The sequence below is a fragment of the Pongo pygmaeus genome, chromosome 1, assembly GCF_028885625.2.
Source record: "Pongo pygmaeus isolate AG05252 chromosome 1, NHGRI_mPonPyg2-v2.0_pri, whole genome shotgun sequence".
Lineage (NCBI taxonomy): Eukaryota > Metazoa > Chordata > Mammalia > Primates > Hominidae > Pongo > Pongo pygmaeus.
The window spans coordinates 186603600-186628129 of NC_072373.2; the positions used below are offsets into that span (position 1 = coordinate 186603600).

At 46.4% G+C, this 24530-nt stretch overlaps 1 protein-coding gene across 23 annotated transcripts in view; it reads right to left on the minus strand.

Annotated features, from left to right (window-relative positions):
• Positions 1-24530, minus strand: part of ST3GAL3 (ST3 beta-galactoside alpha-2,3-sialyltransferase 3) — a 228089-nt gene that overhangs the window by 32317 nt on the left and 171242 nt on the right. For 21 of the 23 annotated variants that reach the window (XM_054491277.2, XM_063656901.1, XM_054491298.2 and 18 more), the window contains 4 exons: positions 6540-6634; positions 2748-2811; positions 1781-1876; positions 1317-1503 (listed from right to left, as the gene is read on the minus strand). In XM_054491277.2, the coding sequence (XP_054347252.1) occupies positions 1317-1503; positions 1781-1876; positions 2748-2811; positions 6540-6634 (442 nt within the window). Of the gene's footprint in view, positions 1-212; positions 298-375; positions 847-1316; positions 1504-1780; positions 1877-2747; positions 2812-6539; positions 6635-24530 lie in introns of those variants that run through there. The other 2 variants (XM_063656942.1, XM_054491313.2) reach the window with 2 other exon arrangements.

Here is a 24530-nt window from a genome sequence, read left to right on the forward strand (position 1 = left end):
AAAACAGGAGGGTACTCCTGGAACCGCTGTTATTTACCTGGTCTGTGTGGGCAGTGGGCCTGCTTGAAGCTGGGTCTGGCTAAAGCCAAATGATCACTCTGCTGCCTGGCCCTTTCCTCCCCTTTGGGGAGGTGGACTGGACACTGTGGAGCCCAGGTGTCTCATCCAGTCTGGTTCTGAAATGGATTCCCCTTCCCCACTGTCCCACCTACCTGAATTTCTGGACCTGACTTCTGTCTTCTCTCTTGCTTGCTACCTACTTGACACTGCCTGTACTTGGCCTTGCTTGGGAAAGAGCTGTGGAGTTAAACCAAATTGCACTGAGACCCTACAGGCAAGGGAAGCTGTTCCCACTCCCAACTATTCTCTAAACCTCCAGAAAGAACAATTAGCTTCTCACTGTAGGCAGAGGGCTGTCTGTCATCATCCTCCTCTAGTAAGAGGCTTGGGTATTAGAAGATGAATGGCCTGAGCTCTGCAGTACCCCACCCCTGGGGCTGCTGGTGACAGCTGGTTGTGGGGGAGTAGGCCTGGACAAGTTCATGGATGTCCCTGTAGGCCCAGAGCTGGGAAGTAGAGGTCTCGGGAGGGAACTCAGTGGTGGTCTCCTAAAGAGCAGTTGACCTTACTCTGCCACATAAGCTCCCTAAAGAAATGGGCCCAGACCCTTACCTGCTTAGAACAGTCAGTAGAACCTGATCATTCCCAATGATCAGACTCAGTGGCAGGTTGGGGATTCAGCTCTAAGTCAGTGGTAAAAGTACAAAGTGGAAACAGGCCAGGACTTCTAAGTTTGGGAGCTGGCACTCTCAAGTTGAGGGGTCTGCTGTCCCTGCAGAACCCAGGCTGGGAAAGAGGGCAGGGACCACTAAGACCACAGCCAGAGAGACTTACAGAGGAGAAGAGGGGCAAGGGAGGCAGCTACAAGGTCAGGGCAGTAGAGTAGAAAGACTGGGAGTGATACGAAGGCTGGCCTGAGAGACAGAGCTTTCCTCGGCCAGGAGATCTAAGGCCAGGGAAGGGCCCCTGGGGCTGCTGGGGTCTGGCTACAGAAGGCTGAGAAAGGATCTGCACCTGGGCACCTGGAAGCAGGTAGCAGGTTTCAGGCATATTGGCTCCCGGAGTTTGGCCAGTAACCCTGGCAATCTCCTGACCTCTTTGCCCTCTGGTTGCCATTGGGTGATTTCAGCTTTGGGTCATTAATGCTTCTTTTGAAGGTTCTTACTCGTTCTTTGCTGCATTCAAGGGGCGGGACTGCTCAGGAGTTGCGGAAGGCCAGGACAAGAGGGGAAGGAGCTGGTGCCAGGAGAGCTTACCACTCTCTCCTTGTAGACGATGTATTTCAACCACTTAAAGTCCTGCCACTTGAAGCCGGCGAGGACAAAGAGAGAATCTCGCTCGTACTGCTCAGGCCGCTGCATGGCGCCCTCGGGGTAGGTGATGCGCAGTGTTGTTTTGCTGCCCACGTCCTTCTCAAAGCCTTTCACTGGTGCTGAATTCAGTCTACAGAGAGCAGGCCCACTCAGAGCCTGGGCCTGTGTTTGGGAAGGCACCATGACCCCAGAATATCCCAGGCACGGAGAATAGGGAGTCCAGGTCACCTGGACCTATTCTCCCCAGGTGCCACCCCTAGTTGTCTGTTCCAAAGCCCTCCAACCCAGAGTTCTTGAGGCTTCCGTTGACCTCCAGCCCAACTAGCCAGACAGACAGTTCTCAATGGGCTCAGGACTAAGGGTTGGGGCCAGGACACTCACCCGAGGTGCCATTTTGGGGAGCTCACCTCACCACAATGTCATAGTCGTCAATTCGTGACCCCAGAGACTTGTTGGCAAGAACCCCTCCATTGCCCACGATGATGCAGCGGCGGCAGCGGAGGCTGAGGGGAGAGAGGCGGAGACCTCTGTACAGAGAGCTGCCCACCAGGTCTCTTCCCCTGCTCCTTTGGCCCTTGACCCCACGCCCTTGTCCAGGACCAGGCTGGGATAGAGGAAGAAGACCAATGGGCTTCTGGCAGCATTTCTGAGAGAAGGCCTGAACCATACAATGGGTAGCTGAGCCCTTAGACTCTCCAGCATCTCTGTCTAGGCCCAGACACTTCCCCAGGAAAACAGGGCCATGGAAAGGCTTGGGTGCCAGGCCTGGGTGGTGAGGAGGGAGCTTTGGTAAAATGACATTCTAGGGTAAAGGTTCCCCAAGGGGTAGTGGTGTTTAGGCAGGCTTCAGGGGAGGGGGAAAAGTGGGCTGAGCTTGGGGCTATACCAGGAAAGCAAGAAAAGGGGAACAGGACAGGAGGCTCTAGGACTCAAGGCTCCCAGCAGCCACTAGAGAGCTTACCCATCTTGCTTCTCCCATCCCTGGCCCTGGGGCTTCCCGCTCTAGGGTCTGTTAGTTTGGGAGCTGTCACTGCCTTCTGGACTTAAGCCTTGCCCCCCCTTCACCTGCCCCCGCCACCCAGGCCCTCAGTCCCATTGCTGGGCTAGTCCCAGCCCCAGTGTCTTCAGTTCTTACCCTCAAACCTCTGGTATCTGAGGACTGGGATGTCTTGCCAAGTGCTGACAGCCCGTGGGGATGCAAGTCAGGTGGAGTGGTTCCGCTTACCTGCTCCACCCACCCTGTGTGTGTACTGTATGTGCATGTGCGGATGTGCTGGAGAAACTGCCCATGTCCAGGGAAGGCCAGCTGGGCCTCAACACCTCTGCACACCACCAGGCAGCGGTGGGTAGGAGGCTGCGCAGTGTGTGGCTCACCTGTCCAAGGCAGGGGTCAGGCGGTACTCTTTGGTGACTGACAAGATGGCTTTGATCAGATTGTCTGCAGACAGAGGAGAGAGGTTTCTGTTACAGGGTCACTTACGTTTCTATAAAATGTTTACTGACAATCCTACTGGAAGGCACAAGTTCCTAGGGGCTAGAGTGAAAGTGGAAGTGGAGAGAGCTCTGGACACAAGGATGTGTTGGGCCACTGCCCTGACTTTCTTCCTGAGAAAGGAGGTGAAGGCAGGAAACAGACAGGCATATCACTGCCAGGAGCCCGTCCCTAACTGGCACGCAGCTTCTCTCCCAGGCTTCTGGGAGGCTCATCTGGTTTTCTGAGGCTCTGTAGTCAGGCCCCAGGACATACATTCTTAGGCCAGGACCTTCCCTGGAAGCTGGCGCACACAGTCTCCCTGGAATGGGAGTACCTGCTCAGAGCTAGAGACCACCTTGTACTTATCTCTGTGCTCCCACCCAACAGATATCAGGAAACAAATGAGACACCCAGCAACTGAAGAGTTCACCACGTGCCTCATTATCTGACATCACCTTTCCCTCACTTCCTCCCTCTCACATTGCCAACCCTGAATACTGCTCTTTGCCAGGCTGTCTTTACCTCCTCACCTCTTTACTCCCTGAGCCTGGCTCTGCCCACCTGCACTCCACTCAGCAAAGACCCCCGTGACTTCTGTGCTCTCAGACCTATGCCCACTATTTAGACCTCATCTCCTTGGCCTCTCTCTGGCTTTGGCAATAAGGACTGCTCTTCCAAACTCTGGTATCATGAGAGCACTATAATATGATGTATAGTGAATAGCAAGGGTATTGGCTTTGGAGTCAAATACTGGCTGTGCTCTGTGACCTTATAAAAATCATTTCCTTTCTTTGAGCTTTAGTTTCCTCATCTCTAAAATGAAAGTAATTCCTATTTTGTGGAGTTGTTAGGAAGATATAAAATAATGTACGTAAAGACCTAAAAATAAAGTAAACTGGTATCACCACAATGGAGAGCATCTTAATAACATCAAATAACCACGAAGATGTGCATGCACTAAGATCCTACAACTATGCTCCTAGGTGCGGAGCATTGAAAAAGTCACACACTTGCTCCAGGAGACATGCAAAAGTGTTCGCTGATGAACTGTTTGTAATAGCAAAATGTTGGAGGGCAAGCTGAATGTCCACCAAAAACAAAAAACCAGATTAAACGTGGTGTATGAAATCCTACACAGCCATTAAAAAAAAAAATCAATGACCTACAGCTATATGTACCAATATAGATAAATCTCAATATTCAGAAAAATGAAGAATATACATACACATATACACAAATATATGTACATATAATGACACCATTTGTAAAGTCTAAAGACATGTAAGAGCGGTACTATATTTTTAATAAATATATAAATATGTAGTGAAAATACATAAACAAGCCCGGGTGTGGTGGCTCACACCTGTAATCCCAGCACTTTGGGAGGCCAAGGAGGGAGGATTGCTTGAGCTCAGGAGTTTGAGACCAGCTTGGGCAACATGGTTAAACCCTGTTTCTACAAAAAAATACAAAAAATTAGTAGTGCTAGTGTGTGCTTGTAGTCCCAGCTACTTGGGGAGCTGAGGTGAGAGGATTGCTTGAGCGCTGGAGTTGAGGTTGCAGTGAGTCGTGTGTGTGCCACTGCACTCCAGCCTGGGTGACAAAGCAAGACCCTGTCTCAAACATATATAAACAAGGCATAAGAATGCCAACAATGAAGCCAGGATAATGCAGAATAATGGCTTCCAGGGGAAGGAACAGAATGGAGCAGGAAGGGCCCCACAGAAGCTTTAATTGTATCTCATGTTTTATTTCTTCAGCTGGGTAGAAGGTACATCAATGCTCATTATTCCTAGTATTTTTTGTATGCTTGAAATATTTCATCTAAAGAAAAGATGTCTCCAAAATTAAAAATAACAAATTTATACTTTTTTAAAGGAGGCAGAGGTAGCCGAGAGGTCATGTTAAGGACTGAGAAGTATCCCTTGGATTTCTCTGGGACACTGAGCAGTTTCACTGGAATGGTGGGGTGGGATGGGCAGGGATGCAGATATTCTTCAGGAGTAAATGGTGAGAAAGAGGAGGCAGTAGGTGCAGTTAATCCTTCCAGAAGTTGAGTGAGAATGGGGTAGGGAAACAAACCTTTAAGCAATGTTCTACACTAAGTGCCTTCAGATATACCTTATGGTGGGCTTTAGGAAAGGCCACAGATTCCCTCCTTTTCCCACTTCCAATTTCACCTTTAAGGAAGAGCATATTGCTACTAAAATAAGCCAAGGTCAAGGATATGGATTGGGCTTTGTTTTCTAGGAGGAGAACCTCAGCAGAAAGGGCACACATTAGCAGGTGCTCTCTGCTTGCTGGCTGATGGGCTCCATATCAAACTTCCCTGGCCTTTGTAGCTATCCCATCTGAGTCTCGAGTGCAGATTCAAGAGAGAAGAGTGGCCCTCTTGGCTGCCTGCACCCAGGGAAAAGGGGTTCTTCATATGGTTTAACCCAACCCATTAGATTTGTCCTTGAAGGTCTGAGGTCAAAGCTCCAGTTCAACAGTGTTTTTCCTGGCCACTGTCTTCTTTTCAGGGAGAGGTAGTCTGGCTGAGTAGAGGGTTCAGGTATTCTTGAGTCTCCTGGCCAAATGATATCACCCCTTTAGCAGTTATTTTATGTAATTCTGACCACAACTTTACACAGTAGTATTATTCTCTCCATTCAACTGCTGACGGAACTAAAGCACAGACAGGCAACTTGTCCAGGGTCACAGCTAGTAAAGAGGCAGTATGGGGATCTGATCCCTCTCTGCCTGACCCATAAGTCCAGATTATTTGCCACCATGCCATGAAATAGCACAGAACTTGACAAAGAAGCAGAATTGTTTACTAGGGATGGGAAAGTCTTAAGTTAGGAGGGAGCTGTGTGGGTGAGGTCCCCAAGGCAATGGAACAGGAGTTTGTGAGAGTGTAGGGGAAAGGTTAGCCTTGGACAGGATAAGGAAGGGTTGGAAGGGAGACGAGGTTCAGGTGAAAAATATCAGGATGGGCTGATGTGGGGCGTGGGGCACTCCTAGGGGACAGTATCTGTTTTCTCTGGGAATGTCCTTACTATACCTAGTACTCTAGTGTTCCTGTCTACAGCACACCTTTTCTGTGTTCTCACAGCTCCTTGTACTTCCCTCACCAGAGCTCTGCACTCTAAGTATCTGAATCTCCGCTATACCGGAGCTTTTTGAGGAGAGGAAACAATCTGTCTACTTCACTGTTGTATACTCAGCCCCTGGCAAAGCGGTGGGCTCTGTGTAAATATTCCATTAAAGAAGAAGCCGGGCACGGTGGCTCATGCCTGTAACCCCACCACTTTAGGCAGATCACTTGAGTCCAGGAGTTTGAGATCAACCTGGGCAACATGGTAAAACCCTGTCTCTACTAAACATACAAAGAAAAAATTAGCCAGGCATGGTGGTGCCTGCCTATGGTCCCAGCTACTCAGGAGACTGAGGTAGGAGGATCTTAAAGGTGGAGATTGTGTGAGCCGAGATCATGCCACTGCACTTTAGCCTGGGCGACAGAGCAAGGATCTATCTCAAAAAAAAAAAAAAAAAAAAAAAAGAAGGGAGAAAGGTAGAGAAGATTTGTTGAGAGTAGAGGAAGGGTGGATTCTCAGCATGGAGACTTCCGAGGATGTAGCCTTGTCCTGAAGGATAGGGAGACAGTCGGGGGGATGAGATGTTAATGTAGGTCAGGGTTCCCAACATACCTTGACCTTTGATCCCAAAAGGTGGCACAAACTCCCGGATTCTAGCCCACTTGCGAAAGGAGTCGTCCAGGAACATGGGTGCTGGCTTGGAGAACCTGGAATATAACAGGACTGTTGAGGATCACAAAAACGCAACAGTCTGGAGTACTGGTGGCACTTCCGTGTGTCGGTCTTGGCTAAGGATCTGCTGGAAGCCCCCTCTGCAATCCGGCATACCCGCCTCCACCCAGTGTTCACTGGGTAGCTGTTGAGGGGTTTGACAGATCTTGTTCAGTGGAGCCTGAGTCTGAGGGAGTAGGCCTGGTCAGTCTTTATTTGGCCAGCTGTAGGAGTGGAGAGACAAGATTTGCTCAGCAAGGATCAATTTCTCAGAGCTGGAAGCTCTCTGGAAGGTTGTGCAGGCATCCATCAAATAGTCACTGCTGCCCACACTGTTCCTGCAATCTGGGAACACAGAGATGAGACACTGTCCAGTTGAGCAGAAATATATCCAAAAATACAGCCAGTACATGGAGACAGATTTTGGAGAGAATTCTGGGAAGTGGACCACCCACAGTGAGGAAGAAGGAGAATTCATGGTGAGAGGGCAAAGCAGGTTAAAAGCTACAGGAGACAGAAGTTTGGTAGGGAAGAGAAAGAAAAAGCAGAGTCCTAGGAGGCAGGGCCGAGGGGAGAGGTTTCAGACCAGTAGGAATCTGAGTGCATTTGCTGGTGGAGAGAAGGAAAGAGAGGAGGCTAAGTTCCTGTGGAAGTGAGGAGAGACCCAGAGCTTCAGAGGAAGGGTTGATCTAGGCCTGGAGGGGAGATGGGGGGAAAGGCGAGGGAAGGAGGGTGAAGTGATGCTCAGCTGGGGTGAAAGAACAGGCAAGTCTTACTCTTCTTGGAATGGGCAGGGAGGGGACAGGCTTGGGGAGGAGGAAATGAAGTCTGAAGGGAGGCAAAGGGAAGTGAGGAAGAGGGAGAAGGTGCAGCAGGAATTGAGCTCTTCAGAGATGACTGGAGAGCACAACTTCACATGGGCGCTAGCACCCTGCTTTGAAGGCCCTTTTCAGGGAACCTGGCAGCCCCAAAGATGGCCAGTTCCTGATCACTCACTGTGTGCTGAGAATTCTGCCATGGGGCCTGCTCAGGACCTTCCTGGCCATAAATGAATGTGTGGAGGCCTGGGCCTCCATGGCTCTGTGTTGTTATTTCTAACTCACCCTGAATCAGCCACTGAATAACTGGAGGCTGCAGGGGTGGCCCTCCAAGCCCAGAAGCAACCACAGCATGGATTTCTCATCCCTATCATCACTAACACCATTATAACCAGCAGTCCCAGGAGGAACAGTATCAGTTATCACTCAGAGGTCTGGTATTATTAGAGATTTTGACATGAACTTGAAAGAGGCAGAAAACTTGGAATCCTGCTCCCTCCCCCATCACTCTTGCTAGGAAGATGTCAACACTTGGGAGCTCTGAGTTGGGTCCCAGCAACTGAGTCAGTGCACTCCCACTACCACCCCATGTAAAAGGGTAATGCATATTTCTTGTGCCAAGTATATAAAATCTAAGTAAATTAATATATTTGATGTTTTGCTAGAGGCTCTGAGGATCCTGGTCATGGTCTATGTGTAATATCAAAGTAAACATGGTCCCTGGATAAGCCTGCACCAAGAACCTCTTCTTCTGTGTCAGGACTGAGCTTATAAAATTTCTGGAAAGTTTCTCTCAGAGTCAAGCTTGGACAGGATTTTATCTGCTTTCCAATATGTACTAGATGTCATATGCTAATAAAATATGCCTAAGATCTAGCCAAATGATCTCGACATTTTTTTTTCCTTTTCCTCTGCTTTCTTTTTATTCAGATGATTGGAAAAGTTCGGTAAGTTTTACTTTTAAAAACACCTCATTTTTTGTGCAACCTGTATCGTGTTAATTTTGGAAAAAATACAGACAAGCACACATAAAAAATAAAAATACCCATAATTGTACAACACAGAGATAATTAACCTTATGGTATACATCCAAACTGATTTTTCTTTTCCTATATTATTTTGTAGATTGCTTCGTAGACTGCCTTTCTCCTGCTATACAGAGACTGTATCCCAGTTATCTGGGAGGCTGAGGTGGAAGGATCGCTTGAGCTCAGGGGGTTGAGGCTGCAGTGAGGTCAGATCACACCACTGCACCCCAGCCTGGGTGACAGTGTGAGACCTTGCCTCAAAAAAATAAAAAAATTATTGATCAAGATTGGGTTCAGGCTGGGCGCAGTAGCTCGTGCCTCCAATCCCAGCACTTTGAGAGGCCAAGGCAGGCGGATCACCTGAGGTCAGGAGTTTGAGACCAGCCTGGCTAACATGGCGAAACTCTGTCTCTACTAAAAATACAAAAATTAGCCAGGCATGGTGGGCACGCCGGTAGTCCCAGCAACTTGGGAGGCTGAGGCAGGAGAGTCACTTGAACCTGGGAGGTAGAGGTTGCAGTGAGCTGAGATCACGCCACTGCACTACAACCTGGACGACAGAGCGAGACTCCATCTCAAATTTTAAAAAAGACTAGGTTCAAGTGTTCTTGGCTAGAACTGATAAAAGTTCTCAGCGGCTCTGCACAGAATGCTTGTAGCAGCCACTGAGGATCACCGCCTAGATCTATCCTTTCTTTAGGAGATGCTACAGTACTTCTATAAACTTTCTCTCACTAACTCTTTGGTAGCAGTCCTACAGAAAAGATCAGATAAAATGCTTAATTTTCCCCCTTATTTACCCATTTGCAGAATAATGAGCTGATTCCTTAGCACCCTCCAAAGATGATTAATGAGGCTTTTTAATATTTTAATCATTAGGAATTCAGACATTTTCATGTATTTGATATATGTCAATCTACTGTAATTTTTGTAGCCATTATTCTTATTTACTTATTTATTTATTATTTATTTTTTTGAGATGGAGTTTTGCTCTTGTTGCCTAGGCTGGAGTGCAATGGTGCGATCTCAGCTCACTGCAACCTCTGCCTCCTGGGTTCAAGTGATTCTCCTGCCTCAGCCTCCCGAGTAGCTGGGATTACAGGCACCTGCCATCATGCCTGGTTAATTTTGTATTTTAAGTAGAGATGAGGTTTCACTGTGTTGGTCAGGTTGATCTTGAACTCCTGACCTCAGGTGATCCGCCCGCCTTGGTCTCCCAAAGTGCTGGGATTACAGGCGTGAGCCACTGAGCCCAGCCAATCATTATTTTTTGATGCTCAGATTATCCCATCTTTGGCCAGTGGAGTCTTTTCAGTTTGGCTCCTGAATCTTCTACACACATCCTAGTAATCTTTGATAATGTCCTGGCTTTCTTGTATGAAAAGATTTTTGAGGTTGATCTTGTACATTTCTTGCCCCGACTTGGAATCAGTCATTTTCCCAGGGAAGCCTGGTTCCTTTTAATTGGTAATGGTATTTACAGATCACCATCAGAGTAGCTAGGGAAGCTCATGTTGTTATGGGTTGGTCATTATTTCCAGGCTCGTCAAAACTAGGACATACACATATTTCCTAGTTCTATGTATACAGGTTATTTGTCCTGTAGAGTGCCCCATATTCCATATTTTCCCAGTTGCATTCAGATATTGTTGAGCACGTTCATCTGTCCCATATACATCTGTTACCCAGGCTGGAGTGCAGTGGCGTGAACACGGCTCATTGTAATCCCAAACTTCTGGGCTCAAGTGATCCTCCCACCTCAGCCTCCCGAGTAGCTAGGACTACAGACATCCACCCCCATACCCAGCTAAGTTCTCATTTTATTTTTATTTTTAATAGAGATGAAGTCTCACTATGTTGCCCAGGGTGGTCTTCAACTCCTGGGCTTAAGTGATCCTCCTGCCTCAGGCTCCCAAAGTGCTGGGATTATAGGCGTGAGCCACCATGCTCAGCCTCAAACACTTTCCACTTCGTCTCTCTCTTTTATCAGGCCTTCGGCTTTGGATTTTCTTTCTGTAGCTGCTCTTTCTATTTCTTGAATGATTCAGCCAGCTCTCCTCTAACACTTCTGCTAGTTAGGTGCATTTCTTTGCAAAGGGAACTCATTTTTTTCTCCGGTGTATATATTTTTAAACTTTTCATTATGGAAAATTTCACATATAAAAAGGCAGAAAAAATAGTACTGTCAACCATGCCACCCCCATCACCCAGATTCAGCAATTTTCAATCATGGTCAGTTTTGTTTCTTTTATACCCCATCCACTTTCTTTGTATACTATTTTGAAAATTCCCAGAAATTATGCCATTTCATCCATAAAATATTTCAGCATTATTTTCTAAAAGATAAGGACACCTTAAAACATAAACCATACCTAAACAACCTTTCTTAAAACATTATCACACCTAAAATTTTAACTATAATTTTTTTTTTGAGATAGGCTCTTGCTCTATTGCCCAGGCTAGAGTACAGTGGTGTGATCTTTGTTTACTACAACCTCAAACTCTTGGGCTCAAGCGTTCCTTCCACCTCAGCCTCCTGCGTAGCTAGGACTACAGGCATGTGCCACCACGTCTGGCTTATTTTTTATTTTTTGTAGAGATGGAGTCTCACTATATTGCTCAGGGTGGGAATTAATTTTTTGAGGAAAAGAATACATCATTCATTTGTAACTAGTATTTCCAATTCAAAATTAGGATTATAAGATTTGTATTTATCTTCTTTTTCTTTTTTAAAACAGCTTTATGATATATAATTCACATGCAAAAAATTGTTTACCTACTATATTTGACTTTATATTTGTATCTCTTTTAAGCTGATATCCTTGTTTCCAGTGACATTAACACAACTACTTTTTTTGCTTGATCCTAACGTATACATATAGAAAATGTATATAATGGTTTCAGAAAAACAATACCAGTATACTACTAACACTACCATTACTAAAAACAATTTAAGGTTTCTTTGCAGTTCCTTCTGCCTTAGGGTATACCCCACTAGAAGAACAGACAAATTACTTTGCATTTGCCAGTTGAAATAATTCTGCTGAGTTTAATTTATCAATGACATGATACATAGTTAGGTTCATTTGTTTCATTCTGCTTTTGCTTTTAAGGGAGAGTTTTTCCCTCATTTTCATTGATTTTGTTTAATGATGATATAGAGTTTTGCATAGTTACACAATTAAATTCACAAACAAAATATATTCAAAGAAGTCTAGCTTTCATCTCTGTCAGCCTGTTACTTCTAGTCCCATACAGTATTCATTTTTATTAGTTTTATTGTATCCTTTTTGTTTTCTTGATATAAGCAAATAAATGAAGTGTGTGTGTGTGTGTGTGTGTGTGTGTGTGTGTATTCCTGTTCCCTTCTTTATTCACTAAAAATGTAACACAGTATACATACTGTTTTGTCTATTTTTCTTTTATTACTAAACAATATATCCTGGTGAGCACTCCATTATAATTACATACTCAATAATACTCCATGATTGATTATGTACCTTATTTTCTTCAATCAATCTCCTGGGTTGTTTCCAGTCTTTTGTAAAGTAGGTTCTACTAGTAGTGGTTACAATGAATAACTTAATGCATATATCTTTTCTATTTGCCAATGTATCTTTGAAATAGATTCCTAAAAGTGCGCTTGCTGGATCAAAGGGAAAGTGTATATCTTTAATTTTGCTCCATACTGCCAAATTCCCCTCCACAGGGATTGTGCCATTTTGCAATACCCACCAGTGATATATGAAAGTGCCACTCCCCCACAGCCCCTGCAACATCACCAAGAGTACATTGTCAAACATTTCGATTTTGTTAGTCTGATAGAAAAAAAATAGTATTTCACTGTCATCTTAATTTGCATTTCTTTTGTTATGAGTGGAATTTAGCATTATTTCATATATGGAAGGGCCATTTGCAGTTCTTTTTCTGTAAACTTTATTTGTATCTCTTGCCTATTTTTTAGGTATTGTTTTTTTCTTCTCTTTTTTTAAAGTTCTTTATATACTTAATATATAAATTCTCTGAGATACAGTTACAAATATTTTCCCTTGTTTATTTATTTATTTACTTGGGTTATGGTGTTTTCTTTTCTTTATTTCCCCCCTCATTTTTGCAAAAGATTTTTATTTTTTCTCAAAGCAGGAGGCAGAAAGCTGCTGCTATGGTCAGTCACTCTTGGCCTCCCACACAATAGGTTTTTGTTGTTGTTGTTGTTGTTTTAAGTCAAATTTATCAGTCTTTCCCCTATTGCTTCTGGAGTTTGAGTCATAGGAAAGTTTTTCTCATCCCCAGGTTATAGAGAAATTCATCCATACTTTTTTAGTACTTGTGTGTTTTCATGTTTTACATTTAAATCTCTGGTCTATTCTGGTTGGTGTAAAGACCAGATCCAATTTTATCTAGTTCCATATGACTAACAAAGGCCTCTCTTTACCTGTTCTAAGACTATCCTGTGGCTTTTCTTCACCTTTTCTTAGGAGATTTGCACGCTTGTTTTTTTTTTCCTGGTTTCCCCTCCTTATATCATTGATTGCAGCTGCATGGATTCAAGGACTGTTCCCTCAACATGTCCTGTGCTGTGCTCTAGTCTCTTCTTCCTCCTCCTTCTCTTGACCACAGACATGCTTTCATGGTGATGGGGAGATCAGGTTTCAAGATGGGAACAAGGACTTGGAACACTCTACATTCTTGTTACCCTAGAACTCTCAGAAAGGACAGTGGTGGATGTGGAATTTCTAACAATCACAGCCAGCACCATAACTTTGCCCAACATCATCCTCACCTCCATCACTACATCGCCATCACTTTTATTACCAAGTTTCAACCGATCATCTACCAACTCTGCCATATTCATTCAACGTTTCAGCATCTGTCTCATATTCTACGCAAATCCAATTCTTGCTCAATTATTTTCAGAAACTTCAATGCCTACAACTCTGGCCTCAAAGATGACTTACTTGACTCCAGTGACCCTCTCATCTTCACTCCACGTCAGGCACTCAGTCCCACAGCCACATTCTGAAACTCTTCATCACTTTGAAAATATTAATCTCCAATACTCTCTGAATGCAATTTCTTCATGTTCTATTTTCTCTTTCTCTCCTTTGCTTTCTTCACTCCAAACCCACTTGATTTCTATACATACTTCTAGTCTATTATCTCTCTTGGTTAGATCCCATCCATCTCCTCAGTCTCACTCTTGCCAGGGTCCTGTACCCGTTGGTTCCACCGTCCTTTTGTCTCACACATTAGGCAAAATCTAACCAGAGATTTATCTAATCTTACACTGTTGTACCTTTTATACTTGAGGGGCTGCGAGAACACACACACATATATACACTAAAGTGCACTGATGCCACCACAAATTTATGAGGCGCTAGGCCCTCAACTTTGCTCAGCAGCTATTCCAAACATTCTCTACTCTCCATAAACTCTATCCTTTTCCAACTCTCTTTAAGCAGGTATCTTTTCTCTTACTTCACAGAAAAACCAAGACCATCAGATAGGTACTCCCTCAGCTTTTGGCTTCCTTACCCACAAATCTATCAGCCCCTTTACCTATTCTTAAATTTGGCCTCCTTACCCCATCCCTATGACACCAAAGCAGATCTTTCTATCATGCTATGGATTCCATTTCTGTTTGTTTCTCTTTATGCACACAATAAGGCTCAGGTCTCTCCCCTGTGAAAAACAAACAAACAAACAAATTCAACAAAGCTTCCTGGCCATGTACCCGCTTTAGCTACCAGCCTCTCTTTCATCCCTTCATGGCAAAAGTTCTAGGAAGAGCAGTGGATATTCTGTCTCCACTTCCTCATCTCCTAGTCACCCTCCAATCCAATGCAATCTAGATTTTACTCCCCTGAACTACTGTTATATACTCCCAGTGCAGCACTATTTGGAGACATGTCCATCTTCTTGCATTTACACATGCATTATCTCTGCCTGAAATGTACACCTATGCTCTATTTCCCAACCACTTTCCTTCTCTATTTGCCTGGAAAAAATGCATTCTTATTCTTAAAAAAATTTTAATAGGCACATAATAATTGTACTTATTTATGGAGTACAAAGTGATATTGTGATACCTATAATGTATTGTGATCCAATCAGGGTAATTAGCATATCCATCATCTCAAACATTTATCATTTCTTATTTATTTTTAGACAGAGTCTCACTCTGTTGCCCAGGCTGGAGTGCAGTGGTGTGATCTTGGCTCACTGCAACCTATACCTCCCAGGTTCAAGCGATTCTCCTGCCTCAGCCTCACGAGTAGCTGGAACTACAGGTGTGTGCCACCACGCCCAAATAATTTTTGTATTTCTAGTAGAGACAGGGTTTCTCCATGTTGGCTAGGCTGGTTTCAAACTCCTGACCTCAGGTGATCTGCCCGCCTTGGCATCCCAAAGTGTTGGGATGACAGGCATGAGCCACTGCGCCCGGCCAACATTTATCATTTCTTTGTGTTGAGAACATTCAATATCTTCTTTCTAGCTATTTGAAACTATATATTATTGTTAACTACAATCACCCTATAGTGCCAATGGAATGCTAGAATTTATTCCTCCTATCTAGCTGTGATTTTGTATAATTTAACAAGTCTCTCCCTATTTCTCCCTTCCCAGCCTCTGGCATCCTCTGTTCTGTTTCATTCTTATTAAGCTGAAAGACTACTTCCTCTGGACAGTCTCCCGACTCCCCCAGGGAGGCTTGCACTCTTCCTCCAGTGTTCCCACCGCACTTTGTTCATCCCCTGTGAGGTGACTTGGCACCTGCAGAGGCCTTGGAAAATGGGCCGGGGCCCATAAACAACAGGAAATGTGGGGGTGGGGTGATGGTAGAGATGGTGTGTGTGTGTGTTAATTATGCAGGTGGCCTAACCTCAGGCTATACCTGGAACAGAATCCAGGGGCTTCCGTCCAGACCAGTGTGCCAGTTTGGGGGCCTGGCCAGGGTGGAGGTGGCCCTTAAGGTGTAGAATGACTGGTCAGACTAGCGGGGGTGGGACGCCTGACCTGCTTGCCCTGGCCTAGAGGGTAGCAGGGCAGGGTGGGGCAGGCTCCAAAAGACAGGCCCCAGCCCGCCAGCCCCGCCAGCACCCCGGCATGCGAGGCAGCCTCAGGATCAGGTTTCAGCAGGGTGTGTGTGAGTGCGTGAGAAGGACCCGGGGAAGGAGGAGACGGAAGTTGCACTGGAACTTGCCTATCCTTTCTCCTTAGATCCTACAGCCTAGTAGTTTGGGGGTTTGGGGCCCTGGGAGAGTACATGCTGAGTGTGGACCTGACCCCCTGTGTCTCTCACAGCATAGGTGGAACCTCAGGAGCCAGGAGGCTGCCCTGCTCCCAGACCTGTAGACTGAAAGAGGACTATGATTAGGCATAAGGGTCAGGCTAACCAGCAGGAAGGGCAACCTGGGGCCCTCCTAAGAGATCTTCCAGCTCACTTAATGCTCAAAAATGTGGCTAAGGTGCAGCGTATAAGGTGAATGTCCTCAACGCTGGCTCATCAACCTAGACTATGTTCTAAGGCTTGGAATATTAAGCCTGTATCCACAGACTGGCAAGAAAGCTGACTGGTCTTATTAAGGAGTGAGGTGAGGGAGTAGTTATGTGTGGGCACCAGCAGATCTAGGGTAGGGTCTTCCTCCTAGTTCCTACCAACCCAACTGAAAGAGGTGCTTCCAGATATGCTTCCAGATATGGGTTTGCTGGATTAGGGTAACAGATGGTTTCAGCTTGACATCTGTGCCTGGTTGGTTGGGTGGCCAGCCTTTTAGCCACTTCTCCCAATGACTGTGACGAGTGCAAGCAGCCCATGAGACAAAGGGAAGGCAGAGCCCAGCAATGACTTCTTAGACCAGGGACCACAGCACATCAGTCTGTTATATTCAACCACAGGCCTTGGCTCCCACAAGGTGAGACTGTCATCCAACAGGATGAAGCCAAATCCCACAGATCCACCTTCCTAGAACCTTCTCTGAGTAGTGGCAGGATAGACATAATGTAGGGAGATAGGTGTTCTAGAGTCTACATGGTCTTGCTTAGGATCTAGCTGCTGCAGCCCCACCATAAAGGGCCATGCACAGGAAGAGCCTGGTGTATGTCTAAGCAAGTAATGTGAACACTTTCTAAATGCCCTGTCAAATATGTGTCTTGCTGCGTTCCCCTTGCTGACCACTTGAATGAACCCCATGGGAGATGGGTCCTATGGGAGAGCAGGAGTCGAAGGAGAAAGGATGGTAAGTTTAAGAGCAGGTGGGCATCATATGTCCTGAGGGAGGCAGCGCAGAGGTAAAGAGACAAACATCAGGTGCCAACCAACACTTGGAACAGTACTATTCCAAGCCTGTTCAGGAAGCTCTTGCTTCCGTATCTTACACGGGACTAGGTGGAGCTGGAAAACACAGCCCCATCCAACAACTGCTTGCCTACTCAGTGCTAGGTCCTGTGCTAAGTACGAGCTTGGAACCTAAAAGTAAATTAGCTTTGGTCCTTTCCTCAAGAAGCTAGTGGTAGAGACAGGTAGAGAAATAATCATAAGAAAATATATGTCCACATTCTATATTCTGGTATAGCATGCTATATTTTGGTACAAACGTCACTGACCAACTTGAGGGTACTGGAAAGACGTCTCAAAGGAGATAATGGCAAAACTGAGCTAAGCCTTGAAAGACAAGTAAATAAACGTAAGCCTGGTGGAGAATGTTGAGAAGGGTAGTTGTAAGACAAAGGCACAGAAGAGAAGAGAACCATAAGTAACTGTCCCTTCAAGATAAGGAGAGAGAATGCTGAGGCTGGAGGAGGGAAGCAGCCCCCATCAAGGGCAGAGGAGCTTCAGCCTGGCACCCTCCCCACCCCGCACCCTTGTAACTCTGCCCTCTAATTCCACCCAGGCAGGTGGAGCAATGTGTGAGGAAGAATGAGCAGGCAAGTGCATTCTGACTAGGTGTAAACAAAGCAGCTGAGATGCAAATACTGCACAGAAGGAAAAGGCCAGGCAGGGCGTGCATCAGCACTGCAGGGCCGGCCTGGTGCCTGAGGCTGTGTCAGGACCAATTTCAAGCTGGATCATCACTGGTACTTTCAGGCACTCAGTTCATGCTCTTTCTTGTTGGCATGTTGCAGTGGATATCCACATCTCTTCCCCTGTCTTCTACAATAGCATCCCCCTTTTCATTCCATATGCTCCTGGTTCGGCTGATCCCCACCACTGCTACTGGGATGGGCACATGTCTGGGCTGACCAATCAGGAGACCCCCCCTTCCTAAGTGGCTCAAGAATGGGCACCTGGCCAGGCATGGTGGCTCATGCCTGTAATCCCAGCACTTTAGAAGGCTGAGGTGGGAGGACTGTTTGAACCTAGGAGTTTGAGACCAGCCTAGGCAACACAGTGAGAACCTGTCACTATGAAAAAAAAAATTGAAAAATTTAGCCAGTCATGGTAGTACACGCCTGTAGTCCCAGTTACTTGGGAGGCTGAGGCAGGAGGACCGCTTGAGCCTGGAAGGGCTGAGGCTGCAGTGAGCTATGACCTTGCCACTGCACTTCAGCCTGGGCAACAGAGTGAGAGCCTGTCTCAAAAATAAATAAATAAATAAATAAATAAATAAATAAATAAATAAATAAAAGAATGGGCACTTGACCTAAGTGCTATGCACCATGATCTTCTCTGAGATTTCATATTTGGATGCTGGGGGCTGTGGGAGTCTCTTTTTTTCTCTAAAATAGTGAGCTATACAAACCATGCAAGCCTAGAACAGGGTCAGGCAAACTACAGCCTATAGGCCAGCTGCCTGTTTCTATAAATAAAGTTTTATTTTATTGGAATACAGCCACACCTATTCGTTTAAACGATGTATGGCTGCTTTTGTCCTACAACAGTAGAGACTTGTGACAGAGACTATATGGCCCACAAAGCCGAAAACATCTACTATCTGGCCCTTTAAGAAAAACAATGTGCCAACTTCAAGCTTAGAACTGCTGGAACCATCTTCTATGGCTGTAGGGAGAAAGACACTGTTTGAGTCCTAGATTCAGGTGGGCCTAAAGATAGTTCAGGTCCTGAACTTCACAGTTACGTAAACTAATACAATTTCCTTTTTGCTCGAATTAGTTTGACATGGGATATTACCAACTGCAACCGCTACCTAGAAGGTAAAGGTTAAGCTCTTCAGTCTGATTTACAAGGCTCCTGTCTACCTCTCCAGTCTCAGATACCCCCTCTTCTCCTCCCTTTCCCTACGCTTTAGTCCCGTACAACTACGTATAATTTCTAGAGTCTGCCAGGCTCTTTAACTCCTCCATGCCTCTACACCTGTTCCCTCTGCCTGGGGTTCTCGTCTCCTTATCGTTCACATGCGGAACTTCTGCTCATTCCTCAAGACTGGACTGCAGCATCTCTACCTCTCTGAGGTCTTCCCTGAGCCACACAGGGCTGACCAAACCCTCCTCTGGGTCATCAGTGTTCTTTGTGCACAGTGACCTCTTAGCACATGCTAATGTTATTGCCCAGTTCCCCAGCAGGCTGTGTGGCACCCCCGGCTCGCAGCCAAGCACATAGCAGGTGCTCAGCAAATGCCTGTGGGCTGCAAGAGACAGGAGCAGCTTGGGGTGACAGCCTCCACCATGTGGATCTTCCAGGGCTAATCCAGGCCAATTCCTGCTCACCTGTGGCAGTCTGGGGACCGCCTCTGTGTGGATCCTCATGGACACTTTGATCTCCCTGTTCCAAAGCACCAGGCTTCCAGTGATGTTTCCAATGTTCACAGATACCCCCACCCCCCGTTCTGAAATACTGCCAGCTACTGCCCCCACCCCGCTTGCCTAGGAACTGTGGCCACATCTGTGTCCAGACAAGCTGGAGCCACATGCATGACATGTGTGACAGGCAGGGAGGCCTGTGCTGAAGGAGGAGAGGAGAGGCTGAGCCAGAGGCCCTCAAGGGGGCAGTGCCTGGGCTTCTGCTGACAGGCTCCCACTGACTCTGCTGACAGCCTGTGCCTTGTGTAGAGGAAGGAGGGAGGGAAGTAGGGAATGTAGGGGAGGAAACTGTGAGCTGAGAAGCTGCCATGACAGGCAGGCGCCCCTGCCCCAGGAAGAGCCTTGTTGATGGCCAGATTGTCTGCAGACGCCACATAACCCAAAGCCCAAAGGCACGGTCCTGTTGGTGACCAGCATCTACCATCCGTGTCTCTAATATATGCTAAGCCCCAGCTTATCTCAGGCTCTGTGCTAGTCATTGGGAACATAAAAAGCTCAGAGGCTGGGCGTGGTGGCTTACGCCTGTAATCCCAACACTTTGGGAGACTGAGGCAGGTGGATCACCTGAGGTCGGGAGTTCAAGACCAGCCTGGCCAACACGGTGAAACCCTGTCTCTACTGAAAATACAAAAATTAGCTGGGCATGGTGGCAGGCGTCTGTAATCCCAGCTACTTGGGAGGCTGTGGCAGGAGAGTCACTTGAACCCGGGAGGAGGAGGTTGCAGTGAGCTGAGATCGCGCCACTGCACTCCAGTCTGGGTGACAGAGTGAGACTCCGTCTCAAAGAAAAAAAAAAAAAGAACTCAGAGTCCCTGCCTTGGTGGATAATGGGTGAGGCAGCCAAACAGAGAGGCAGTTATGAAATATATGATCAACGTCACAATAATAACAACAGTAATAATAGCAATAACAACTGAGTTCTTACTGCATTCCTGGCACTGTTCTAAGTGCTCTCTCCATTTTCGTATTTAATCTCGCAATGACCTCAGGATGGGCACTATTTATATCCACGTTCGTATTAACCACATTGCTTCTGGTAATACATGAAAGTCACCGGCCCCTTAGGGAACACACTATTGGGGAATGGAGAGAACAGAACCAACTGCAGGGGTTGAGGAGGGAAAGAAGTGAGAAAGTGTTCAAGACAGAGATCAGACAATTTCTAAAGAGACTTGGTAGTGAAGGAGAGGACAGAAGTGGAATGGAGGCTGGAGATGAAGTGGGATGGTGAAGAACTGAGATGTTTGTATTCAGATGGAAAGGAGACAAGCAGAGAGAGGGAGGGGGTAGGTGACAGCGGGCGTAACAGTGGAATGAAGCCTGGGAGGAGAGGAAGGGGATAGATCCAGAGTATGAGGGGAGGAACACAGAAGACAGGATATCTTTTCCCTGAAAAGGGAGGAGGATGTGAAGATGGCTACTCTGATAGGTGAGCTTAGAGGCATGGAGAACCTGAGAAAATGCTCACTAGATGGACTCTTTTCCCTGGGAAGATTTGGGGTTGTGGTGTGAGGGTGTAGACTGTAGGGACTTATGAATAGGAAAGATTTGGGACAGTCACCATGGTAAGTCACACTGACCTCTGAGCACTTAGCACATGCTAATGTTATTGCCCAGTTCCCCAGCACCCCTAGCTCTCAGCCAAGTACACAGCAGGTGCTCCGTAAATGCCTGTGGGCTGCAAGAGACAGGAGCAGCTCGGGGTGACAGCCTCTACCATGTGGATTTTCCAGGGCCAACCAGACCAATTCATGCTCCCCCAGGACAGGGACAAGGATTGCTAAGCTGTGCATAGAGGCTGGAGAGCATGAAGCCACAGTAGCACCAAGGCTGTGTTTGTGTGTTGCCAAGGCAGTGGTGCCAAGCAGCCCAGAAGTAGGAGCGGGAAAAGTCAGATGGATCCAACCACGTTTGGGCCCTGCTGTAGCAGGTTTGATGGAAGGACAGAAGTATGATGGGATTCAAAGCAGTGGTGAGAATACCAGTGATACACAGGGTCACGGTGCAGGAGCAGCGGCTCTGGCTTTGATGGTGAGGAAGGCAGGGGCCAAGCTAATGTAGTTGATCAAGCCAAAACCTAGGCGTCATTCTTTTTTCTCTTTTAGTCCCATATTCCCAGATCCTCACAAAGAGCAACACCTATTTTACAAACAAATCTCTCTCTTGTCAATTGGATGGCATCCCTTGGAGTCAGTCTTGACTCATCTCTTTTTCTTGGCTGCCTCTCATCCAATTCATCAGCAAGTCCTGTTAATACAATCACTAAACATATTCTAAATTCACCCACTTACCTCTCTCCACTGCTACCGTCCTAGTCCAAATAATCATTTCTGGACCACTACAATGGTCAATGTGCAGCTTCCGCTCTTGTCTTTCTCTCAGAGTCCATTCTCTCGAGGAGGCCAGCATGATAAATCATCAACCATACTATGCCAACCATGCCATGAAGATTCGAACCTTCCCACTGTCTCCAAATAAAGCCAAACCACAGGTTAAAGGGCCCAATGCTCACGTCTCACCTCACCCCAGATCCTCTTCCTTCCTCACCCTGTTACAGCATACTGGCCTTCTGTCCAGTCCTTAAATACAAGTCTTTTTCTGAGTCTGGACCTTTCCAGAACAGCTCTGTATCTTCCCAAGGCTGGTTCTATGTTTTCATTCAGATTTCTGTTCAAATGTCACCTCCTCAGGGACATCTTCTCTGACTCTTCTGTCTAAAGTGGTTTTCCTGCCACAGTCATTCTCTAACATGTCATCTTCTCCTGTTTTCTGCATAAGCACGTATCACTCTTTGTGCATTGCTTCCTGTCTCCCATGTGCACTTGTTTGTTATTATCTGGAGGGTGTAATCTCCATGTGAACAGGAGCTGCCTATTCTGTTCACTGTCATGCCCCCCAGTACTTAGAATTGTGCCTAGCATAAAAGGTGCTGAATAAATATTTGGTAAGTGACATCAGAGATCTGCCTTTCACCAAATCTACAAAACTACTGTGTCTGCTCTTCCCTCTTGATAAAACTGAGCAAAATTCCATTCTTCTATCAAAGATCAATATTTCCACATGGGCAACATCTTCCTATCTCAGAGTAAAGGCTGACATCCTTACAACAGCCTATAAGGCCATCTATGATCTCCCTCACCCCAACTTCCTCTCTGGTCTCATCTCCTACCACTCTCCCTCTGTTCACAGTCCCCCAGCCACACTCCTTGCTGCCTTAGGGCCTTGACTAGAGCTGTTTCCTCTGCCTGGAATGTTCTTCCTCAGACACACTTTTGGCTCATTCCTCGCCTCCTTCCAGTCTTTATTCAAATCTCTCATTTCCCGTGAGGCCAACCCTCACCATCCTATTTAATAATGCAACTTGCTCCTGTCACCTTGCCATACTTTCTTTCTTCCCATGGCATTTATCTTGTGGTAATTTACTAAATATTCTACTTCTTAGTTGTTTATTGCTTGTGTTTTCTGGTAGGATGTACACTTCCTAAAGTAAGATTTTGAGATGAGGATATAATCCTGGATTATCTAGGTGAGCCCTAACAGCATTGTGAATCCTTAGAGGAGAGAGGTGGTGTGAGATTTGACCACACACAGACGAAAAGGCAATGTGACCACAGGTCAAGACTGGAGAGATACGGCCACGAGACAAGAGATGCTAGCAGTCACCAGAGGCAGAAGAGGCGAGAGACGGATATGCCCTAGAGCATCTGGAGGGAGCCCAGCCCTGCTAACACCTTGATTTCAGTCCAGGAATACTGACTTTAAACTTCTGTCCACCAGAACTGTGAGGAAATCATCTGTTAGGGCAGCCACAGGAAATTAATACAGATACGTTACTTTCTGAACCCCTAGAAATGGGATTCCTGGAAGGGAAGGTTTCAGCCATCTTTTTTCCTCTGCTAAGGAGTGAGACAACATGACAGAGAATGAGCAGATGCTGTCCTGTGAGATGAGACCCTCTACCTTCAGGGAAGGGGCACGAGGGCAGTCATTGCTGACCACTATCTGCTCTGCATCCCATCATTGCTTACAGTCCCAGGCAGGTTTTAAAAAGAAAAGGCTGGAAAATGTGACTGTTTACAGGAGGGTTCAAGTTCCAGATATCCAGACACATATTTCTAACTGGGGGCTGCTGAATCTCCATCTCAAACTTAGACCTGTATCCTGAGCTCAAGACTTATATATCCAACTGCACCTGGAGTATCTTGCCCAAGATATCCTACTGGCACCTACGCTCAACACATCAAAAAAGGAGCCCATTATCTTCCCCCAAACCTATTCCATCTCTCTTTTCTTCAGTGAAGAGCATCCAAGTCACAGATTAAGGGGAGACCTATCTGCTTGTTCGCTATCTCTGGGGTCTTGAATGTGGCCTCTGTGTGTTTCTCTGCAGGGAAGTGAGAAGGGTGAGCCAACTCTGCTGACCAGGGAAGTCAGAAGACCCTGCACCCACGTGGCTAGATGACATCACAGTCATCATCATCGCCCCAGACTGGGCAATGCATGAATGCAGACTGCTCCTGGAATTTCCCATGGAGGTCCCCCTTAGTCCTAGCTGGGGACTCTGTTCCCACAGGAAAATGCTATAGCTGCCTTCTTCAGTCCAGGGGCTCAAACATTGTTTCTGACTTTGGAGACCTTGGGTGAGGCTGTAGGGGCAGAATCCTCTCTCTCTGAACATCTGATCAAATGGGATGGGTCAAGCTAGTGATAGAAACCTGTCACAGACTATTGTCAAGATACACAGGGAGAACTGTCCCACAATAAGAATTCTAGCCCCCGTACAAACGCAGAGGCTGGTATTCCTACTATTTCTGCCATTTTTCACCTCTGCACGCCTCCTGGGCGAGCTGAGAGGTGACAGTTTTATCACCAGGCCTTGTCTTTAACATCACATGCCTAGTACCTGGAACAGCACCTAGGTAATGAATAAATGAATGAATAGCTACAACAATGGGCCCTGCCCACTGGATAGGGGCCTGTCACAATCATAACTACTGGGCTGCAGCATTCCTCTTTCACATTCGTCCATCCACATGCAACGACCACCCCATGGCCATCCAGCCAACCACCAGGAAGGAGGACCAGAGACTTGCTGTAGGTCATTCTAGATACATGACACCTTCCAGGCCATGGTACTGCCAATACCTGGTAAAGTTATGGAGATAAGCAAGTCCCAGCCTATCTTATCCCTTCATTGGAAGATCTTCAGCAGCTCTACATTACTGACTCAGGCCCAAATCTCTAGCCTTTCCTACCATAGTACCTTACGATGGCCTCTATGGACT